This window comes from Dermacentor albipictus, chromosome 5, assembly GCF_038994185.2.
Source record: "Dermacentor albipictus isolate Rhodes 1998 colony chromosome 5, USDA_Dalb.pri_finalv2, whole genome shotgun sequence".
Lineage (NCBI taxonomy): Eukaryota > Metazoa > Arthropoda > Arachnida > Ixodida > Ixodidae > Dermacentor > Dermacentor albipictus.
The window spans coordinates 89,652,058-89,675,563 of NC_091825.1; the positions used below are offsets into that span (position 1 = coordinate 89,652,058).

The following is a 23,506-nucleotide window of genomic DNA, read 5'->3' on the forward strand; positions in this document are numbered from 1 at the left end:
TGTTTCCAGTACAGTGGAGTAGCAGCCAGTAATGCTTTCGTTACTGAGAGTCAATGCGGTAATTTGCAATTAATTGTATAAATCGACAAGTGCTGTCCTAATTTTCAAGGTGTCAAGGAGGCATTTGTAGGCACCCCAAAATGACATCTAGCTGCGGTGTTTGCAGTGACGTACTAATTGCGTACAACTTTTTCCGACTTGCAAAAAAAAAAAACCCCACGAAGTATGAAAAATCACGTGAGTGCGCTCCCACCCGCATCATACTGATTGAGAGCAAATACATTGCCTGTCGCAAGCCCGAACAGACAGCGCATCCCATTCATAATGGTACGGAAGGAGCACCAACATCAGGTCTTGCCGCTTCGCAGCTAATCCTTCCTCTCATTTTTGCGTTACACTTATTATACGTCTCTCAAGGCCGATCACACTGATAACAAGAGCCCTTTGATAACGTGGCCGAAGCGCCACTCTGACGACGCTCGAAATGCGAAAAGCAATTTAACAGGCATAGACTGTTTCAAAACCCCGGCTTTGCTCGCACCGCATTGAAAAAGTGCGCGCGAAGCTATATTTCGCGCCAGAAACCTGCTTCAGACCCAAGCCAAATTAAAGTGACCGTTTTATTTTTCATGAAACTGTATACGCGCTGGAAAACAGGTTCGTATCAACAAATAAAAGCGAAATAAACGGACCGAGAAGCCACTCACGTGTAGAGAAAAGGAGAAACCGATGCATTCAAGATAGTAAATACACCTCTTCTAAACCCGCCCTGGTTGCTCAGTGGCAATGGTGTTGGGCTGCTGAGCATGGTCGCGGGATCGAATCCCGGCCACGGCTGCCGCATTTCGATGGGGGCGAAAACATCCGTGTACTTAGATTTACGTGCACGTTAAAGAACCCCAGGTGGTCAAAATTTCCGGAGTCCCCCACTACGGCGTGCCTCATAATCAGAAAGTGGTTTTGACACGTAAAACCACACAATTTAATTTTTGATTAACTTCCTCTAAATGAGCCGAATTGGCAATCACGATGGCTGCACACACACACACACACACGCACACACACACACACACACACACACACAAAAAAAAAAACATCGGATTTCAGTGTGCCGTTATTATCTATGAATTCGTAAGCTCAGCTGAACAGCCTATAGAAGGCATGTTCGAATAGATCTTCAATGGCTTTCTTGATGACCAACGCCGGAATTCTACTGCAGATATCCATTATTCTTGCCTTGAACTAATCTGACCCCCGTCTCAATTATGTAAGCACGGTCTTTCACATAACCCCAAAGAAAGAAACCGAGTGGAGAGAGGTCAGGTGACCTAGCCGGCAAATTTACAGACGCGTGCCTTCCAATAAATTGCGCATGAAAAGTCGCATCCAGCCAGTTTTGTGCTCGGCTGCTGCTGTGTGCGAGTGCCCCATCTTGCTGATACCGCCTAAGTGGAAGACGTGACAGCGGTACTTCATCGTTGAGAAACTCATCCACCGCTCCTTCAAGGATTTCGTTCACGTGGAGTTCAATGTGTGATCGAAGAAGATTGGACCGATTATAGCACCGGCGTAAATTCCACTCCTCACATCGAACGACCACTGGTGCTATAGTGCCGATTGCGCTTTAACCATTGTGGATTGCAGTCCCTCCAAAAGTGTGCATTATGCAAATTTCCCTAGGCGTTCCTGTAAAAATTGGCTTCATCTGCGCACATGTTGACCAATTCGAGAAATCTAGACGATTCTACAGGTCCCTATCTTCCAAGCATTGGTGCTGGTTAAAGTGATATGGATGAATGCCGTCACTTAGAATTCTCCCAACTGATGACTTGGAAATTGATACCTGGGCGGCCACATCCCGCACGATAGCATGAGGGTTTGAGGCCATAAATGCTAGAACGTTCGCGCGTAGGCTAGAACTCAAAGATGCAGTCCTCCGCCGCTGCTTCTCGAAGCTGCCGGTTTGTCTCATGTTTCCATAATTGCTGATCATAGTCGATGCGTTTCGTCTGCCGCCACACTTCCATGACTGATATATGAATGCGGCCTTCCTCCTGTTGACATTTGCACATCCCAAGGCAAGGATCATGCTTACCAGTCTGTTAATTAGAGAAAGACATGGCGACTGAGACCAGACAAAACGCACCTTTAAAGCTTTGCACTGACAATGTCAATTCCATTTTGTGGTGATAAGTTTTGTGGCGCAAAAGAACAAACAACATCCGTGCACTTTATCTACGCTAAGGCAACAGCTATCACAGCTCGTTTCCAACTAACACCAAGCGCGACGCATATGCGTATTACTCCAGCCGGGGCGCGGCAGATAAGGCACGACGAGCTCAATTACGATGTTTTTCTTTATTTCTTTTATCTTGTTCTGGATAACTGAGAGAGAGCCTGTTCGAGGGCGCTGATTTATGATCCGGGTGGGAGCGCAGTCACGTGGTATTCTCCATATTTCGCGGGGTTCATTTATCAGTGGGAAAAAAAATTTAGTACGCAATTAGTACGTCACTGAATATACCGCAGTTAGATGTCCCTTGGCTGTGCCTTCAAATGCCTTCTTGACGCTTTGATAATTAGGATAGCACGCCTCGAGTTAGATAATTAATTACAATCCCCTAATTAAATATCAGTAACAAAAGTTACTGGCACCTACTCCACTGTACTGTAAACAATATGCACATAGTTAAATAAACTGTCAGTGCATGATATCAAAGGGTATCACATTTGGTAAGTGACAATTCAGTCATAACTTACATAAGTACAAAGCATTAGCTATGATTCTGGTATAGCGGGCTCGTCAGTTGTCAAACTTCCCATATTGGCACAGTTACTAAAAAACAAGACAGTAGGGAACGAGAAAGATAAGCAACTGTGTGTCATGGTGGAGGTGCTGAAGAACGAGAAAATACAGAATATTTAGATTTATGGGCTTTCTTTTGTTACAACAATAAGTGTGCTAGTTAAATAACGTACGGTACATTTTGTTTACTTCTTGCCACTCTTGTTTTTCTTTTAAATGTAATCATCATCCCAAATATTTATTGGACATTTGCAGCCCGAAACAGTGCACTAGATAGTCCTTGATTCATTATAACAGACATGTAGAGTTTAGGTAGAAGTTCTCCATTACTTTGTCCTGGGCATCTGATTGAGTATGTGTGCGTTGTTACAACTCCTGATATGTTGCCTTTCATGCGGCGCTACTTTAACGGTAGTTGTCTAAGCTGGACGCGCCATGGACATCCGGAGACCAGGCGACCGGGCACAGACGACGACACATCGTTGTGTAAGAACTTCAACGATTTATTTAGAACATGGTGAAGTATTGATATGAGAAGACAGATAGATACCTGTCGGGGCTGGTTAAATAGCCTCGATGTGACAATGCAAGCAGTCATAGCACTCGGGAGGCTGAGGGATTTTGCGAAAAGGTGTGCTGTTTTCCCTCTTATTGGCTCGTGGTCACGTGGAATCCGCAACTGTTTCCTGATTGGCCGTCATGTTAATGGGCCAAGTTCTCGCCTTTTTCGGCGAGGAGGTTGTTCCCTTGTCCACAGGTGCGTAGAAATCTTTCTCCGCGGTGATGGTTCCAGGCCGAAATACACTCAAAATCCTCACGAAGAACTACTGACGTCAGCAGTGCGTCACGTGGCCGCTGCATTCCACGGTGCTTGAAAAAGGGGCGCATTCATACGTGTTCCCGAAGCCGATTCGGGTGCATTCTGCGGGCCGAAAGGTACGACCCCGTCGCCGTCCAGTAATTGTCACGCCAAAAAATAAACTTTCCGACTGTTCCTTTCTTCTCGACCACACGACCCCAGTAGGTGTCTCGCGGAAGGGCGATCGCATCGACTTCAGCGTTCAACCACGCCTTACACTACACAAACACAAAGGTCAAACCAATTCTATATGGCAGGCCAGCAGGTGCCATGCCGTTCCCAAATATGCAAGGCATGATTGAGAGTCGTAACAGTGTCTGCAAGCCTTCCTCGAAGGAGAAATCAGATGAAGGCGCTGGTCATGCCGCCAACACAGCACATTTCCACGCACTTGCAAGTAACTTACAAATAACCTAAGTAATGAGCACAAGTTACCGTTATGAATAAAGTTATTGTACTATAGTTACTTATTCATAGACCCATCATAAGTTACCAAGTTACAACAGTAATTATAGGCGACAGTAACTTGATTAGAGCATCGAAGTTACGCAGCTGTAAAACCACTGTTGGATAATCATTGGGTTATTTACACGCAGCGGTTGTATTTGCCAAGTCTTTTCCCTTGTTTTGCGTCCCATCTGTAGCCCGACACGACGCGCTGTGCATGTCAGTGCAGCCTCACTGGCCCTGCACGTTGCTGCAAGTGCAGATACGGGGAAGCCGCGCTCGACGACGCTTAACGAGAAAGCCAAGAAGGACGTCGGCCTTCCGCAAGCCCGCGCTTCTGCACGCGTATGCGCTGTGGGAGGAAATGGAGAAAATTATCAACAACGCACCAAAGCAGCGAGTCAAGACAGGGGCGACGACGACAACGAAAACGATCCGATGTGCGTGGAGAGGGCGACAAGAGGAGAAAGAGAATATCCTCACCGCCACCCTCCATCCTCTCTTGACCGCCCTGACTCATAGACCTCCAGGCAGCTCACGTGACGCCACGGAGAGGGGAAAGAGAAGGCGACAGCCGTATCACGTGGTTCTGAACGCCACTGAAAAGAAATTGCTGCGGTCGCCTCTCCCGATAAGAAGGGTTCAGCAGCAGTCGCATTAGAAGCGTTGGTGGGGTTCACTTGCTTGGTCCGGCATCCACACGTAAGTACACGGCGTGCCTTTCTCTCTCGTTGCCTTTGGCTTAACCCTTCCAGGCGCGTAACGTGGTACACAACTCTAGGACGAGGCTGACAACGCCAGCCGTTTTGTTGCAAACAACACGCGCTGTCAGAAGAATAGCGCTTTCCAAGCACATTTAATGCATAGCTTGATTAGAAATGTCTTTTTCATTATTTCATGCTTAGGGGTGACGGCTTTAGAACTAGCTATAGCAACACGCAAACAACGAGGCAAAACACTTGTGCAACCCCACTCAAATCCCGGGCGACCATGTTGCGTCTACGCTGTCTTGCCCCTGACAATAACTCGTCTCTTTCCGACCTTGGACGCGGTGATCAGAATCAACGAACACTGAAGCCCAAAACTTGAAAGAGATTCAGTCTTTAAAGCCTGGCGCTGCAGCGAAGCCGTACGTTACGTCATCCGTCCGCACAGCTGTTTTGTCACATGACGTTTCTCTTTGTCTTACGATTCGCACGCTAGCACTTGCAGGAAGGGCGGCATTTTTCAAACTCCCTAGATCAATGAGGTCTCTGGAAGCAATGGGCAGAGCGCTTACCCGGGCAGCGGCAGGCCGATAAAAAAAATTTGTCGCAACACATGGTTGCAACGTTTGCATCAGGGCACTGCATGCGTGCCGATGTACTAGCTGCTTTGTGTTGTTACATGTGACTACATAATTTACTACTCTATCACTTGAATCAGCAATGACAACTCAGTCTTCTGTCGCAAATTATGCATGGACCCGATTTATGGTGAAATTGCGTAATATATAGTTACGATACATTCGTGCACGCATGTGCCTACGGGTCTCGCGAAATTCCACTTTTGTGTGCAAATATTTTCCAGGTGCCTTAAAAATGCGGGGATACATCGTTTTGTGCTCCTTGTTCGTCACTGCTGCCGCACTTTCACACCAAGAACTTGTTGGCGCAGAATGGTCAGCATTCAAGGCATTGCACGGTAAGAAAGCTGTATGTTTTGCTGCAGTTTAAACGAACTAGTGGCTACGTTCCTTACGCACTAGAGACCTTAAGGCATAGCCAGACCAGTGAAGCGGACGTGAATGTAGAAGTTGGTGAAAGGGTAAAGTGCCTTTCTTTTGCGCGATAGCCGAGTAGAACCAAAAAATGGAGCCTGCGCATAAGACGTCCAGCCATATTTTTTTCTGACAGACATGTGATCTAGCTCGTGTGCAATATGTGCTGCCATTGGGACATTAATGTGATGCTGCTAATCTCAATTCCATGTGGAAATGTAGGTACTTGCACAACGTGGCTGCACTCCAGAGCTTCTGATGCTTGCGAGGTTGAACTGGCTGAAAGATAAGGCACGAACTTGAGACTGCCCGAGCTGTAGTTTATCTTATATTCTGGTGTGTTTGCGTGTAGTGTAGAATTTCGTTGACCCTTCTGCCCAGCGCATGCTAAGGGGACCCTTAAGTTGTGTCACTGAAACACACAACTTTTTCTTTCTTTCAATTTTAATTCAAGTGCATGGTGCTATTCATTATGTGCTTTTGACTAACTTTGCAGTATTCTGAAGGGTGAAAGTGTGGCTTGTTTTGTTGAGGAAAATTAACTTTGGGCTCAGTATCAAGCTGCTTCTAGAATTCCAGTCCAGCACTTCTGCAAATTTGTAATGCTTCGACTTGCTGAAAATATATAGCACAGTACGCAACTGTTGACCCCACTCCATTTTTGCACACAATCGTTTAATGTTCAGTGAATATACAGATGTGAGAAAGTAAGGAATCATGGTGTTTAGATTTTGGCTGGAACTTTATGCTTAGGGCGAAGGCACTTCTTCTGGGAACCACTGAAAACAAAGTGTGCCATCAAAGGCATCTCTTATTAACAGCTAGAGTAAACACATCGAGGCTGCCACATGGCGCAGGTGCATTTGGAGCAACATTCTTCTCTTTGACATCGTACATGTGCTGTTTCAGCATTTTTTGAAGCTGCTGCTTTTGCTGATGCAAACATTGTTGCAGTTTGTGCAGTGTATTCTGTATACTATGCATGGAAACATTTCCATCTCCAGCCTCCCCAGAAAAAAAAGCTGAATCACAACAATGGCGATCTTAATCTGCACATATAAAGTGCCTAGGTCAGGTACTAAAACAGACTTAATCTCGCCATTTTGAGCGTTTACTGTTTGGGAATAAGGCTTCTGTATGGAAGGCAAAATGTCTCGTATATATTAGCAACGTCTTTCTGGATGCTGTCCCCATTTTCTTTTTCTTCTGACATGAATCATTAAGGAAAGATTTAATTGCATTCGGCAGAAGCCAAACACTTTATCACGAAAGCTCTGAGAACGTCTTTCTTTGGATTGGTAGTCCAAGTACAGGAAAACAGTGTCATATTGGTGCACATTCAAAGTGTTTTGTGCACAACGTTCGAGAAAGAAAAATTTCACTTTGAGTTTTGCTGCTAAAGTTCCCCCGAAAATGATCGCAAATAGCACATTGAAAGTACTCCTGTAAGTGTCTTGTGTAGTTAGCTTTGCTCGTTAGCATTTATTCAAGAACATTGTTCATGGTAAATGATCATCTGCCTGTTCCAGTGTTTCATTTTTTTCCTTGCGAGCCACATCGCTTTTCAGGCTTCCTTTGAGACAACTTCCTGGTCCTTCATTTGCCTTGATATATTGTTACGTTGTAGTGGCGGTGAAGAATGGCACAGTATCAAAACTATCCATACTATTTCTGTATCACACAGTATTGCCATGGTATGTCACCATTGCCAATGTATTCACATGGTAATGATGCCACGAGACGGGCATTTAGGACCTTGGTAAAGCCGAAGCATGGCTTTGACGCCTAGCCCCCTTCTTTCTTGGCAGGGGAGTAAATAAACTTGAATTAAGATTGTGTTGAACTTGACATCATTTTGCAAGTGCATACCATGATTCTGTGCAGGGAAGGACTATGATTCTGACACAGAAGAATACTACAGGCTGAAGATCTACATGGAAAACAGGTTGAAGATTGCACGCCACAATGAGAAGTATGCCAAAAACCAGGTCTCGTACAAGCTTGCGATGAACGAATTCGGAGACTTGGTAAGCTCACACTGCTGTTTGGATGGGGTCTTGGGGAATCAGTGCTGCAGTCTAGGTTTAGTTAGTTGCACAATACAGCCCAACCTTAAAGATAACACCTAAGCAGTATTCAAACCAGCATAGCACAGACGTGTCATCAACTTCACAGGGAAAAAATGCTTGATGAAATGCATTAGGATGTACTATAATATATACATAGATATATAACAAAGATATATATACAAAGATATATAACATATGTCTGTGATATCAAAAAGACAGACTTCGAGATGGCAGAAGCGTGCTGTGTAGCATAGTCTACCCCGGCCACCACGGGGGCCACCACGAGCCCTTTCACCGCTGCGACACCAAACTTTTGGCCGCGGCTTTGCCCTCTTGGCTCCTGCGCTAGGAAGCTTCCAGCGTGGTAGTAAAGATGAAAAGAAAGAGAAAGACAGGCATCGGTGTGATTACTGTCAAAGGATTAGAAAAATTCATGTGGCTTGAAATTCGTGAGAAGACGTTTAACAGTGAGGCCATTCTATGATTAGTTAGAAAAGTATTTCAGGGCCCCTTTACCATTTCACCATGATGCCGTATATTTGAAATGTTTAGCTTTATCTCAGGAATTTCTTAATGAAGTACTTATGAAATACAGAAGTGCTTTCTTCTGAGGCAACCGCTGAACTGACTTGAATGAGATTTGTAGCATTTAAAGTGAAGTTTTACTTTTACCAATGTTTCGGAACTCGGTTTTTTATTAGGCCCTCAAAACTATTTACAATTGACCTGATGTGTACTAATTACACTTTAAGAGAATGACTATATGACATTTTTTATTTTTAATTTCTTGTGCTGAATGAAGCTCCTCGATCTCGAAACCCTAGAATACTGCCAAACTTGAGACCACGCTAAATAATTCACAATTAATATCCTTTCTACAAAGCAGTTTCAGGTTTGTTTCCCAGAAAGTGACTTGTTTATGGTGTCACTATTTAGAAGAAGGTTGTCACATGGGTGTAGATCATTGCAACCTTGTGGAACTCGCTCTGACTTGCTCGATCTTCTGCGTGGCCCGATGTAGCAACTGCGCGGACAGGCTCTCAGGCTTACCTGTATTTTTTCTAGGTGTTCAAAGTCTAGAACCTTCATTTAACACAAAAAATAAAAAGCAGAAATTGTCACATCAGTACTCTAATGTCTAAAGCAGTGTCTCTTCTTCCAGTAGAGACCAACACTGCCTTGTTTCTTCTGCTTATTTCAAATCGAATGTTTCCTGAATGGAATACAAAAGTTGTTTACATTTCTCTTGTGAAATATTCTACTGGTTGTTTCGGAGGAGCTAACCAAATCCATGAGCAAGCCCTTGGATCATACTCGGATTTCTCATATTCAAATCTGCCAGAGAAAAACAAACATACCTGTCCATGTAAGATCACCATGCTAGTTATCACACACAGCTTGTGGAATATTCAAGAATCTATGATGCAAAACTAGACATGGAACAGAGAACACATACAAAAAGATGTGCGCAGCCTGTCTTGTCGTATGCGTTCTCTGTTTGCTCCATTGATTTCCTTGAATATGACACACCGGCTAGCTCAAAACAAGATTCTGCTTGAGCTTGCGGAAGTGGTTCTACGAGCTATTTATCTTCTGGCCAAATCGATGCCTCGATGACAGCGAGAGAGATTTGTTGGCTACGCAGCAAGCTTATCCTCAGTTTGCGCTGTAAAATCGGGACCCGCTCTAGATACACAACTGGTATTTGCCCTTACGTTTTCAAACTTTGGTTCTCAGCACTCTTGCTCTTGTTTTTTTCCAGCTGCACCATGAGTTTGTCAGCACACGCAACGGCTTCAAGCGCAACTACCGGGACACTCCACGTGAGGGCAGCTTCTATGTTGAGCCCGAGGGGGTTGAGGACGTCCACCTGCCCAAGGCAATTGACTGGAGGAAGAAGGGTGCTGTGACCCCCATCAAGAACCAGGGACAATGTGGGTCTTGCTGGGCCTTCAGCACTGTGAGTTTCTGCTGTGCGCTGTGCATGGCTTACCCCCTTAGATGCGCCGCACTGTAAACTACATGATGGTACTACTTATCAAACCTCAATATAATGAACACAGGTATAGCAAAATGAGTCTAAAATACGGTTGGGCATGCTCTGTTTAAGTGATATAATGAAACCAAAAATGCAAAATTCGAGCCAATATTGGTTACAGCAAAGCGAATACAGTTAAACCTCAATAGAAATTCGACCGTTTATGCAAATAAGTACGGTCCCCAATAGATTTCCCATGCATGGAGAGGGGCCGCAGAATTTTCCGAATTATTAGGCAATCGAAAGAGCAAATTTTAATGATAAAACAATTGATTTTGATAAATTTCGTCGTCGGCGACGAATGATAGTTTCATGCCACATATGTCGACAATATCTTCACATTGGCAGTACGAATTGAGCGAAGTCGGCCACAATTTTGCATGCATTCCGCCACGACGACTAGCGTCGCTGGCATCGGGCAGTGCTATCGAGAAAAGCGCTGGCAGCAGGGTCTGCCTTTGGTTCCAACCTTCATTGAAACTCGAGATTACGCAACCCCCAATACAAAACACGTGGAAGAACGCTTACTTGGTGCCATGCCATCTGGGCATGCCCTCTCTTTGCATATTACTTCGAAAGCAGGGTGCCCAGCTGTGTATGCACTCAGCCGTGCTTACAACCATGGGCAGCCACCACCAGAAACCGAGAAGGGTGCCAACTTAATGCCCCTCCGCCCCCTTGACCGTGCTTGATCATGTTACGGTGAGCTCAGCTCTGTGAGCTCGCTCCCCTACCTCTCTTTCCCTTTGCTGGGGCGAGGAGTTATGTGGAATATAATGCTGCTCCACTTCAGTGGTCCCTCTTGTAGCACGGTGCGGTGCGGTATACTGAGGTGTGTTTGTAAGCAGCTGCTTGTAGTTGAAGCATTCGACCATAAGCATCCATGGAAGTTTCCATTTATTATTTCGGCATTCCTTTGTGGTGGCATTGAAATTTTGTTATATTGAATATGTGTACAAGCACACTTCGTTATATTGAGGTTATAAATACATGGTGTTCTATGGAAAAAAGGTTATGAAAAGTGAAATACTTTGTTACATCAAGAATTTTGTTATATTGAAGGTCGTTATATCCTGGTTTAACTGTATATCTGTTCACTAGGCAGCTCAAGCTATTGTATTTACTCGATTCTAACATGCCCTCGATTGTAATGCGCACCCGTTTTCCATGACCAATAAGAAAGGAAGAAAAAAAAAAACGCCGTAGATTGTAACGCACACCTGTTTGCCGCGACCTAAAGAAAAAGTACTTTACAGTACTGCGCACCTCATTCTTTCATACAGGAATACAACTTTCTCTCATTTGGAAAAACAAAGATTTACTCCCAATACACTAAAGTTGACACAAATAACAAAAGTCGCAGTTTGCCGAAAAGGCAAAGCATCGATCATGATAGCAAACTAGTAGACAGCTATATAAGAAGTAAGGATACAGTCGCCGACCGTTTATTCGGACCTCACGGGGACTGCGAAAATGTCCGAATAAACAGGTGTCCGAAAAAGCAGATTACGAAAAAAAAAAAAAAAATGAAATCCTTTATTTCCACGCACTTATTCGGGCTCGGCAGTAGGCTTGGAAGAAATCGTGAATGCGCCGTTGCACGCTGTTCCGTTTACGCCCAATCAGATAAGCCTGAATCTCGGAGAGGGTCGTACGGTCACTATTAGCGGCTGAAAGCACAGTCACTGCTTGTACACGCTCCGCATGCGACGGCAGCGTAGCACATGGCGCGTCATCTCCGGCGGTGCAGCAGAAACCTGGCGAATGATCTTGCCGTCGTCGAGTTCTGCGCATGTCAATACAGCAGTGTCAGCACCTATGAAACTGTCAAATGAGACGGTGTCCGGAATCGCAATGCAACCACTGCGCAGGTCTCGGCAGAACATTTTCCGCATCAGTAGGGAGCACATCGGAAGGCGACAAGTCTTAGGCCTCCCGGCAACCGCTTGCCGGCATTCCCAGCGCAGTCTGCGCGGGCACTGTCGGCGCCATTAGACCTTTGACGCGATGTTTACGTATGCCGCGTTGGCTCACCGAAACCTCGACACAGCACACAAAGCAAACACCACCGTGACAGCACCAGTCGCACAAACGAAAAACGCGGCCTGCTCGCAGCGTCAGCAAAGAAACAAATCAGCTGCTGGATTGTCTTGACATGGCTTACTAAGCTGAAACCGGAACTGCTGCAGAGCCACTCTATCTAAACAGGCAGAAACGATGATGATGAGCGGGGATTTCCAGTAGCGCCACTTCGTGGGGCAGCAAGGAAGCTCCGTTCAAAACAAAAATGGCGTTCAGCTAGTCGAACCATGCACCGGTCAGAGTCGGTGCATGGTGCTCTCGACCGAGTTGGCTCAAGGAGTGTCCGAAAAATCAGACGAGAGGTTGCAAGGTGTCCGAACTTTCGGCAGTTGTTATACATTATGGTCTATGGGGAGAACGGCGGTGCCGCGAGGCTGACCGAATAATCGGGCATGTCCGAATTTTCGGAGTCCGGAAAATCGGTCGGCGACTGTAGTAGTTTTATTGGCCATATAAACTTTGAAACATTCGCTTACTGACTAAATTAACAAGCATGGTGTCACGTGTGCACAAGGAAACGTGAACATGTTTCACGCAATCACCGTGGAAACTCTTTATCAGCGGTAGCAGGAGTGAGCGAATCATGGAGCGAATTGACCTTTGTGCGGCCTCTCACTTCAACGCAAACTAAGGGATGAGAGCAGATCGCTTTCAAGACGAGTGCCGCGCCGTAAGTAGCAGCTACCATAGTAGAACACATCTCCTGTTTGCGCCAGTCCCGAATGCAAGTTTTGGGAACTCCGAACGCCCGTGATGCAGCCCAATTTCCGTCCGTCTCCGCACATATGATCACTTTCCTTTTGATTACGATCGTGATTAAGTCTGCATGTCTTTGCAGTCGGCAATTCCATGCTGATAGCACAAATGCAGAAAACGGGAAGGCAGACAGTACAACACGTAGTACAGCACACGGAGGAAGCTACGGCAGCTAGGTTCGAAGCGCGTATGAGGTGGCCATTTTGATATGCCGATGGCATTATGGTAACGCAGATTTAGGGTCGTAATCGGTTCTAACACGCACGCAATTTTTTGAGTTGTTTTATCGGAAAAAAAAGTGTGCGTTAGATTCGAGTAAATACGGTAGTTTCTATCCTATAGACCCAATTGCTAAAAAAAAAAAAATTACCAGTATGAATGTATGCTTATAACGAATACCAAATGTGTAGCGGAAGTATCTTTGTGTCGCATGTGACTTTGTTATGACAGGATTTGGCTGTAATTGTAGATCAGTGGGGAGAAATTTGTTTTGCAGTGTGCATAGGCCGATTGATGGTTGTGTCTTGCTCAGTATTGTTCTTCCTCACTTCTTTCATGTTCAACCAGACGGGATCCCTGGAGGGCCAGCACTTCCGCAAGACTGGCAAGCTTGTGTCGCTCAGCGAGCAGAACCTGGTTGACTGCTCCACAAAGTTTGGCAACAATGGCTGCGAGGGTGGTCTCATGGACAATGCGTTCAAATACATCAAGGCCAACAAGGGTATCGACACAGAGCTGGTCTACCCATACAATGGCACGGTAAGCACACGATGGACATGGATGTTTGTGGGCAGGGTGAGACTGCAACTGAGTGGTGATGGTTAAGCCCCAGACCCGACACTTCTTTCTCAACAGTTGTATTCACTTGAAAAGGAAGACTACCATGTACAGCATAGAGGGAGCTGGTTTCACAGTAGAAATTCATAAATGCTTTCATACAACTTTTGTCACTGACACAAAAGTTGCCGATCAATTTTCAGACCTAAAGGGGGCCGTGATAACGCTGAGTAATTGTGCGCTTCCATGGCTGTCAGTGTGAAAAACTCGGTTCAGTATTTTGCTTGTTTCTCAATTTTCAGTCTTTATTTTTCTCTTGAACAGAGAAGGAGACAGGACTAAAAGCTCGTAAGCTTGACAGAGGTCCTGCCCCCTTTATCAACTTGATAGTACAGTACACAGGCAGAGATTATAAATTTTCCAAATAAACACTGAAACAAAATAACAACACACTTTGTAAAAAGCAGTGCTATGCATTGCAGCACAAACATAGGCATTAGAAAAACAAATAACTGGTTATGGGGAAACTGAAAAAATAATAATAGGCATAGGTTTAAACTGAGTGCAATATTACGTAATCTTACTAAGAAAAAATCGCTTAATAACATCACTTGAATGCTGAAAGGGGTCAAACAATTCTTTGTTCAATTTATTTAATAATACTGGAACAGTACAAGAAAGAGACTGCTCGGTATAATATGCCCTAGGCGCAACCCTGTCGCTTTCCTGGCAACCCTGTCAGCTTTCCGCTGTGCTTAGGTTCAAGTTATGTTTGCCCTGACCGCAATGTCTACTTCAGATGCCACGACAGTCACGTACTGCGCTCAGCCAATGTGCATACGGATGTGCGACACAGATCATTACGACGCTGTGAAGTGTAGATTATGCATATTACAAATTTAGCTGTGCACTGGAGCCATGAATTCACTCTGGAACTTCCTGCCTGCGCATGAGATTTCGCTGTTCCTACGAGTGTTCCAAATTGTGAGCATATTAGTAAATAACTTGACAAATTGCAAGCACTAGTTGCAGTTGCCAGTTGGTTGCCCACTAACCTGCACGGCACTTTCAGTTGACGAGCGCAATGTGCCCCAGTTGTCAATAACAACTATTTGTACAAACACAGGTGTGGCAACGCTTACTACAATGTCTTGCCAGCCAGCAGACAGAGTTATTGTCATTAAATCTTTGACTAGCAGTTCTTCACTGCCTGGTGCAAGTGGCTTGGCACAGGTTGTGTTGCTATACACGAAAGGCAAAAATAAGCTAAGCTGTAAGAACTGTCGACAACAAAAAGGCTATAATCTCCACACAGCAGACGATGAATGGACAACTGGAGGAAAAAAATAAAAGTGGGGTCAAGAAGAAAGAATGGCAGAATAGGCATCAACTCATGTTTGTCTTTTTGGAGCTATATTAGTAAATTATGCTTCTACAATAACAAAAGAAGTGACTTTATTCACGAGAAAAAACTTGGTGAGACACAAAAATGAAAGACAGGTGGCCGACACTGCCTTGGAAGTTTTCTTACCAGCTTGCTGAGATGTGAATTTTGACATCGTCTGCTCAGGCCTAGTTAATTTTTTATCGGTAAAGATGGCCTACATTGTATTCTAAAGGAGGCAAGAACTGAGCTTAGCTAGTTTTGGGAATATTTACTGTTCTCCCATACACAAGAAGATACTTTGAAATCTCTGATGAACCAGCTCTAGGGTTCCAGTGCATAGGTAAAAAATTCAGGTTTGGCCCCATTTTTTTCTTCTTGTAATCATCAACCTCTTTATCACTACAAACTGATTTAGCGTTTCTCTTTAATGTTAATTTAAAGTCGCTTCTTCATTGTATGATAAGACTATCTACAAATTTCTTTGTCACTGTGCCAGTTCAACCTCACTGCCTTCTTTTAAGAGCAGCTTTATTAGGAAATGAAAGCTGCTACCGTCTAGTAGTAGTACTAGAAGACCAGTTTCATGTGAGTCATTCAAGAGCGCATGTGCTGCAACCCTGTCGGCTTTCCCGCTGTGCTTAGGTTCAAGTAACGGTGAGGGGTACAATGCCTGTGCAGATTTTTTCAGTGAATGTTAGCGGGCAGTGGGGAATGCTCAACCTCACTACTAATTGTGGAATCTTTTTATTCTTACCTTTTGGCCTTTTCTCCTCTAGCGGTAAGCAGTTTTGTCGTGGCACCAAAACAACACGCTTTTTACCATAGTTGTCCTCTAGCCTGCTAATGACTACTTCTACTGGCATGCTGTCCGGCAGCAATGGCATAATGAAACTCATTGCAAAAGCAATAAATTGGCAGCCAAAAGTTAGGGTTTGATTCGAAGCCAACCAACATATTTGTTTCAAAGCAGTTAATAAACTGCACCTGGTAATTAGAAAATATCATCTCAATACAAGCAGTGACACAGGCGATTATATCTGAATGGCAAACACAATATTGTATCTGTGACATCGTTGACGTTGCGGATTGTAGGGTTGTGTGAATATTCAAAACTTTTGAATAATGAATTGAGCAGGAGGCTGTTTGATTTGGTCTTTGAATCGAATAGTCACTATTCATTTTTGCGAATCTTTTTCGAGTACTTCTAGAATATTTCATAATGTCAACTGCGCCCAATTAAACATAAGATTGGAGCAAGAGTACGGTAAATTTTCAACCCTGTGGACATAGTATAGACATAAAACATGAGAACTTGAGCAGTGGAGCATGCAAAGTCACTTAGGTAGCCATACTTTAAAGGCTATGTATACAGCAATCGTTTGTACTCTCTGAAGAGCCCTGTGCTTGCAAAGAAAGTACTTGTTTGCTCCAATTGCTTCATTTGTGCTTTTAATTAACAACGCTTTATAACATACTATGGAACGACAGAAAATTGCTAACTTTAAGAAGAGTAGGATGTGACCATCACTTTGTATCAATTATGACAACAGCTGTTCATTATTCGAATGCTATTGGAGAACTATTTGATTCACTTCTGGCTCTATTTGCACACCCCTAGTGGATTGTCCTATTTGTGGCATTGTTGCATACGCTGAAGCAATGTTGGTTGAGCTGCACTTCAAGAGCCCTAAGCGGAAAGACATTGGAGGCTGCCTTGGAACAATAAAAAAATATTTGAATGCCGCCATTTGTTAATTTGTCCTTTTGGATAGTTAGAACAAAACTTCCCACAAGGATCGAATTAATGGGAGTTGATTGTACTAATTTCTGATTTAGTGAAGTGCTTGAAAAGATCTGGGGGTAGCAAAGAAATTTCATTGGCTGCAGTGAAATGTTTGCAAAGTCATGGTCAGATATTGGGTGGTGGCAAACCAGAGGACTGACTTCTGAAGAATGTATGAACTTGCCTGTACAGCTTTTTGCCATCCTTGATGTACGAGTTGCTTGGATGTTCACACATGTGCGAATTTGCCTATGCAGGATGGTGTCTGTCACTTTGTAAAGAGTGGTGTGGGCGCCACCGACAGTGGCTTCATTGACATTCCGGAAGGTAGGGAGGACAAGCTAAAGAAGGCCGTGGCTACTGTTGGGCCCGTCTCGGTTGCCATCGATGCCAGCCATGAGTCGTTCCAGTTCTACTCGGAAGGTGAGATCCGTCTCTCGAGGCCTCATTCACCGTGCTCTAGGGCTGCTTTCACTGGTGTCCGAGGGCAGGCTGCAGAAATCATGGCCGGAAGTCGTAACCATCACAACATATTAAAGGGACACTTAAGAGGGAGAGAGAAGGAACTATAATAACAAGGATGGCCTAGCGGTCTATCCAGAGCTAAGGGCCAGTGGTGTGGATCATAAAATAAAGTAACAAAGAAGAAAGAAAGACATAAAAAGGAATGTCAACACTATATGGGCCAACTTTCTTTATCACAGATTTAAAATATTCAGAACGGCTTGATTTTAACAAAAGTTTAGAAAACACAGTCGCCAGCCGATAGCCTTCACTGCACTGAAGAACGCCTAGACAGACGTTCGCATTACTGAGATTCTGAGACACGCTAACTGGAAATAAGAAAAAAAGAAATCACTTTCTTATGTAAATCAAGTTGTTAGAAGCATACAAAATGTATTTTTAAGCAATGCATCAATGTATCTGAGCTAAATAGCTGTCCCTGTGTGGGATTTAGGCCACGCGACAGTACACAGTTTGGTGAATTCTGTTTAACCGTCAAGTGACGAAACATGTCATTTTTGCACCAGTTTAAGATCCAAATTAAAAATACAATTCCCTTATTTTTTTTTAATGGAATCTAAGTATGCTTGCTTCCGTGATCTTCACGTGACCCTACACATGATCTTCTCATTCTCGCCACAATGCAAAGACACATTCTCAGCAGGGGACAGTGCCTGTCACACGTAAGGGAACGAATGCTGAATGTGCAGAACACACACAACGAACATACAAATGCAGCCTTGACAACTTGGTGGCTTGGCCTGTCCAAAGGCTTGGACACTCTCTGTAACGTCTGATATCTATGTTTCAGGGAGGTGCCAGCAATGAATCAAAACAAAAATAATCACTCTTATGTCGATGGCTGAATTAGCATGCAGGCTTGCAGGCGGATTGAGACACTGACCAGCGTGTCGCGAGGTGCCAGAATTTTCAGTAATCCTTATGTATATTATGTGCATTAATATGGAGTGTGATGTAATGCTGTTCGAATAAACGAACATGTTAAAATTATTGGTTGGTGACTAGTAGGTTGTGGCAACATTCAAACAACAAAATTCTTTGTGTGGAGTACACATTGTTTATTTTTAATTGTATGAGTATGCTACAATAAGTATATTATTTTTATTTGCAAAGATAGAGAAATTTCTTCAGTTTATCTTTATCTCATCTCGGAATTGACTTTGAAAACGGCCAGTGCATGCGGCCACAGCTAAAGTGAGGCATGCATGTGAGTTTCCACAAGAACATTGCGCTTAAGCACCTGTCAGAAAAACCAAACAAGTCAGCAAAATGTGGTAATTATTTATCAGATTGCTTGAGATGCAGTCATTGCTCGCACATCTAGTGGAAAGAGACAAATGTGCAGCAGTATTGCCAGTTTGTGAGTTACTGGTACAGTAAACAAAGTAAACATAGACTTGCGAGAGTGTCACCCAAGCAAGGGCATCACAGGGCTCCAGTAGTGCCTACTGTAACGAATTGTGCTACCAGTGTCTTGTTCAGGATAGGTGGTTACTACAGCATCAATAGCTTGAGAATTATGAACAGCCTATCTTAAACATGTTTTTTAAACGGACCCTGAAACGCTTTTGACGATTTTCTACAAACGTACTGAGCCGTTAGACTAGGTCCTTCTGATCATTAATTGACACATCTAAGTGCCCCGCGTAAAGCGTGTAATTTATTATAAGGTTCTAGAAATGCACATCGCTGCCGATCGCAGCACACTGCTCGGCGGAATTTTAAGCCGCCCCTACCTATATGACCGAAATCACCCATACGACGTCAGTGGGGCGAGCTATCCGATTAGCTGACAAGGGCACGTGATCGATAATTTTTCCAACTTTATGGTAAACAAATGATCTTCGTAATAGTTGGAATGTTAGTTCATTTGTTTTTATCAAAAGAAAGTAACATAATGAGAATGCACAAGAATAATTTTTCAGTACACTTAAGCACTTCCGGCACACAGCAAGTGTCGTCTGCTTGTGTTACAACGTACTCCATTTTGACGAGAGCTCCGCGGTCAGAGTCAGTCTCAGTCTTTTCGCGAGCACTATGATTCGACTTTGTTGCCTTGTGGACTGCAAACCTAACGACTGGCAATATGTCAAGCTGCGACATCGTGTCCCTCTGCAAGGCAGCATACGAGCGAACTGGCTGCTGCGCATAGGACTGCCGCTATCCGATCGGCGCCAGGATTTGCGCGTTTGTGGCTGTCACTTCACACCGGAAGATTACTAACGCAATAATGTTTCGCGAGTCCGGTATTAGGGCAAGCGCAAGGCGACAGAGTCTGGCCGCTTAACTGTGCCGTAACGGGATGAGCCATGAGATAAGTAGAAGGGCTAATGTGAATGATCTGCACGGTGCAGCCACCTGATGGCACAAAGCTCAACCATACACAGTAGCAGCAACGAAATGTATTCTTCTTTGCTGCTGGCGTGTATTTTTCGCAGGAGTGTAATCATGAACACGTTGTTTTTATCAATGTTTAAGATGTTTTGCACTTGGTTAGAGCAATATTAGTGCTTTGTTTGGCTGGTTAAGCGCTGCGCCAACAAGTGTATGGACCGTGCAGACCAATCAGGCCGCTCACGTACGTCTACGCTAAAGTTCCTTCATCAGCTTGAGTTTATGCCTCCAGTCATTTGCCGAAATGACCTGCTTGCGTGTGGTTACCGGAATACAAGACGCATGCGGTGCTACGACAGAATGCTCGCAATGCACGCTGCTTCGATAGCTCTCGCTTGGGGTCGACGGCCAAGCAGCTGGCGGAGAGGTCTCGCGTGGGCGTGGACGGGCTCCAAAACAACCGGAAGTGGACGATGTGACGTCGCATCGTGATGCTGAACCAGTGAAGGCGGAGCTTAGCCCCGCTCGCTCGGCGAACGAGTTGAGGAGGAAAAGCATGGCTAGGGAGAAGGGTAACTTCTAATCGCTTGTAGCTCCATTAATACGTAACGCTTCACATAAATTGTGGTGCGAATGTTCTACTGAAGCTGTACCCTACGCGTCTACAAAATTTGTCCGAACCGTTTCAGGGGCCCTTTAAGGAATAAGTGTTTACTTGAGCTTAGAACCCTGAAAAAGGACTCTGGACACTGGGAATGACTTCAAATTATGATGTTCTCCTAGGAAAATCACCAGGTGCTCATTTAACCAACATTATGCATGCGTGCATAAGGCAGTGCCATTAAGAGCTCAGGCATTTTTTTTTTTTTTTTTAAAGCAAGAACTTTTTTATGGAGCAGGATGGCTTTTGAGGCTGTGGTGGTTGGACTGTGAAGGGGAGGAGGGTATGTGTAAGGCATAGCACTGATTGATTGCTTACGTCGCTGATGATTTTATCCCATCCTGCGTATGCACACTTGCAGTTGATCATGGCAGAAGGGATGCACCTCAGTGGCATGTGTTGCACGGTGCTCTGTATTCGTGCACTGTGCAACACCACAAAGACGACTCCAAATGAAGTGGTTCGTTGGCCAGTGAATGGTGATGCTTTAGCCATAATGAGAAATGCTTTAGCCATAAGATGAGAAACTCTACGGCGGAAATGCACAGCCGAGACAATTGAACTGCGAGAAGCCTCACTTTCTTCGACAATCATCTTTTATGGTTGCTGCATAGTTCTTAGTATCAGATGCGATGGCTTTCATTACATCTTTCTGTATTTGTTCACCCTGCACAGGTGTCTACGATGAACCAGAGTGCAGCAGTGAGCAGCTTGACCACGGTGTCCTTGTCGTTGGCTATGGTACAAAGGATGGCCAGGACTACTGGCTTGTTAAGAACAGGTGAGTGAGTACTCTAGATGTGATGTGTTATGTGTATCTCGTGAAGCCTGCATGAGTGTGGCAGTGCACATTGTGTTGTGTAATATGTATTAGAGCGAAAGCTCTCAAGGGCAGGAACCTGGGTGTGAGATCCAAAAAGCATCAATGAAGTTCCTCAATGTAGCGAAAAACTACATAGGATACCATGCTCTTTCCCATCTTCCTTTCGACTCTTCTTTGTACAGTAAAACCTTGTTAATACGTACCTACTTAATAACTACAGTAGAACCTTGTTAATACGTTTTGGAAAAAAAGATGCAAGAAAAAACGTACTGTCTAGTAAAACGTACGATCCAAATTAAATTTTAAGAATTTGACAGATTCAACTATTGTTGACATCTATGTAATGCGAAGTGTCGCACGGATCGTTGCGACAAGAGATGCCAGTGCACGTCGAGCTGGTGCTGCTCCAGCATTGAGTTTGAGGATGCCGTCGTTATTCCAAGGCTGCCATGGTGGCAAGTGGAAATCGCAGTTTTGGTGCCTGGTCGCAAATAAAACTTGCCTGCATGTGTGTTTGGGTGAGAACTGACGATGTTTTTTTTTTGTTAAGTCTATAGTTGCCCATCTGCCATTGTCTGTTAATTAGTACATAGCTTAGTGCATACCTGATACGCATTCCCTGCCAACTACGTATTAAAGAGTTTTTACTGTATATTGCGTCATACACTACTTGTTCGCTAGCCAGCCTAGACCACAGGGGAGAGAAGAAGCCAAGAGTGGCCAAAAAAGAAACCCACGCTCTTCACCACTCAATACGGATATGAGAGATGCAAATACCGAGGGCAGTAGAAGCGATAGCAGCAGTCATCAGTGGCAATTTTATTATCATGGCTCTGTATAAAGTGCTTGTGCTGTTCAAACGCGCCAAGCGTGAAGCAGTGGTAGCTGAACATGTGCATAAAAGCAGATGTAAAAAGCATGTACTGAGCTATCTCCATGTCTGTTTGTAAAAAGTCTTAAGGTTGCACAATATATACAAATTGAGTGCTCAGACTAGTATGCCATCACAAGTGGTACTATTGTATTCCACCATTGTTTATGGAAGTGTCTTTTAAAACCTGTCGTAAGCTTGAGTGATTGGGTCATGGTCATGGGCATGGTCATGGTCATAGCATAAGCTACCGGTGTCACGCAGTCAAGGTCGCACTTCACAGCATCGCGATAATGCAGAACAGGCAAATGCTCCTGCAGCCTCGACCACGACAAAATTTTGAGTAGGCTAAAGTACGAAAGTGGACGAGAGCCTGTAAAAAAATTTTTTTTGTTGCTGTAGTTCTAAGAAATGTAGAAATCACTTTTTTTTTAATGAAAATACTGAATAACAGCCCTTTAATGATAAACTGACTCTAGAGATGAACCTGTTTCCTTTTTTGGCAAGTACAAAACCAACTTCTGTTTAGGCTTGCCAACATCTGGCTCTTAGGTATTGCATTAATTCCACAGCTATTCAAGCTGCTTGCTTCAGAATTATTCAACACTACTTATTGTTCACTTCACCTTCACTTCAACCCAAAAATTGATATTCTCACAAGCTTGCTAAAATGTCATAAGCAGCCTGTTCCCCCCTGTCAAAATCTGTTGAATCTTAACACTATGGAACGTTACTGCTAGAACGAAGGAGTCAGTCTGATGGTCCACTGCCAGTGGGAAACCTTTCAACATGTGCGCATGCTCCGTACATATTTTGTTCACTGAAAGTGTCTAAACTTGTTCGTGACCTTAGAAAGAATGCGTAAAGTCTCGAGTGCCCTAACGTAGCAACAAGGATGCTCCTCCATTCGTCTCGAGCAGATAAGTTGCAGTTGTTGAAGCGTCCGTCATACTTACGTACACTCTGCTTTCCAGTTGGGGCACAAGCTGGGGAGATGAAGGCTACATCTACATGACCAGGAACAAGGACAACCAGTGCGGCATTGCCAGCAGTGCCAGCTATCCCCTTGTCTAGGTGTGCATAGTTTTATATACATGCTCTTTGTACCTTCACATTGCATCTCCTCTCACTCCGCACAAATAAACTCTCTTTTGTACAGTGAATGCTAGTTGTGTTCATAATTGCTTTACCAATGGAAAGCAGAATTCTGAATACTGCAGGGTGCAGTGCTGCTGTTGTAAGGACTACGGTATGTGACGGTGGCTGATGCGGCATGCCGTTGTCCCTACTATTAACGGGGTACCCCGACGCGGCGAGCAGAGTGATGGCTTCCAGTCCGGCCAAGAGAGACATTCACACCAAGACTTGCAATTTAGGATGAGAACACATTCTCCTTGCCCTCGTGGCTTGCGAGCTGAGCGACTGAGATCCGCGGTGGTGATTATCACTCATAATTGCAGTGATGATGCTACGTTGTATCTTGTAGTTCTTTCTAGAAAGTGAGCCACCCTAAATAAATCTGGGCCTAA

The 23,506-nt window shown here is 44.3% G+C and overlaps 1 protein-coding gene across 1 annotated transcript; it reads left to right on the plus strand.

The window, feature by feature from the left end:
• The first annotated feature begins 4,659 nt into the window (after positions 1 to 4,659).
• LOC135906881 (procathepsin L-like) lies at positions 4,660 to 23,140 on the plus strand. Its single transcript, XM_065438517.2, has 8 exons — positions 4,660 to 4,814; positions 5,682 to 5,795; positions 7,756 to 7,898; positions 9,703 to 9,900; positions 13,384 to 13,575; positions 17,021 to 17,186; positions 20,959 to 21,064; positions 22,952 to 23,140. Exons 2-8 carry the CDS (start codon positions 5,693 to 5,695, stop codon positions 23,049 to 23,051), a joined length of 1,008 nt encoding a protein of 335 aa, XP_065294589.2. The 5' UTR covers positions 4,660 to 4,814; positions 5,682 to 5,692; the 3' UTR covers positions 23,052 to 23,140.
• Positions 23,141 to 23,506: the final 366 nt, after the last annotated feature.

Bases quoted from the DNA above. Each gene is read 5' to 3' on its own strand.
- LOC135906881 (XM_065438517.2), top strand. From the start codon at position 5,693: ATGCGGGGATACATCGTTTTGTGCTCCTTGTTCGTCACTGCTGCCGCA. The intron at 5,796-7,755 runs GTAAGAAAGCTG...GATTCTGTGCAG, and splicing joins AGCATTCAAGGCATTGCACG to GGAAGGACTATGATTCTGAC. The intron at 13,576-17,020 runs GTAAGCACACGA...TTGCCTATGCAG, and splicing joins TCTACCCATACAATGGCACG to GATGGTGTCTGTCACTTTGT.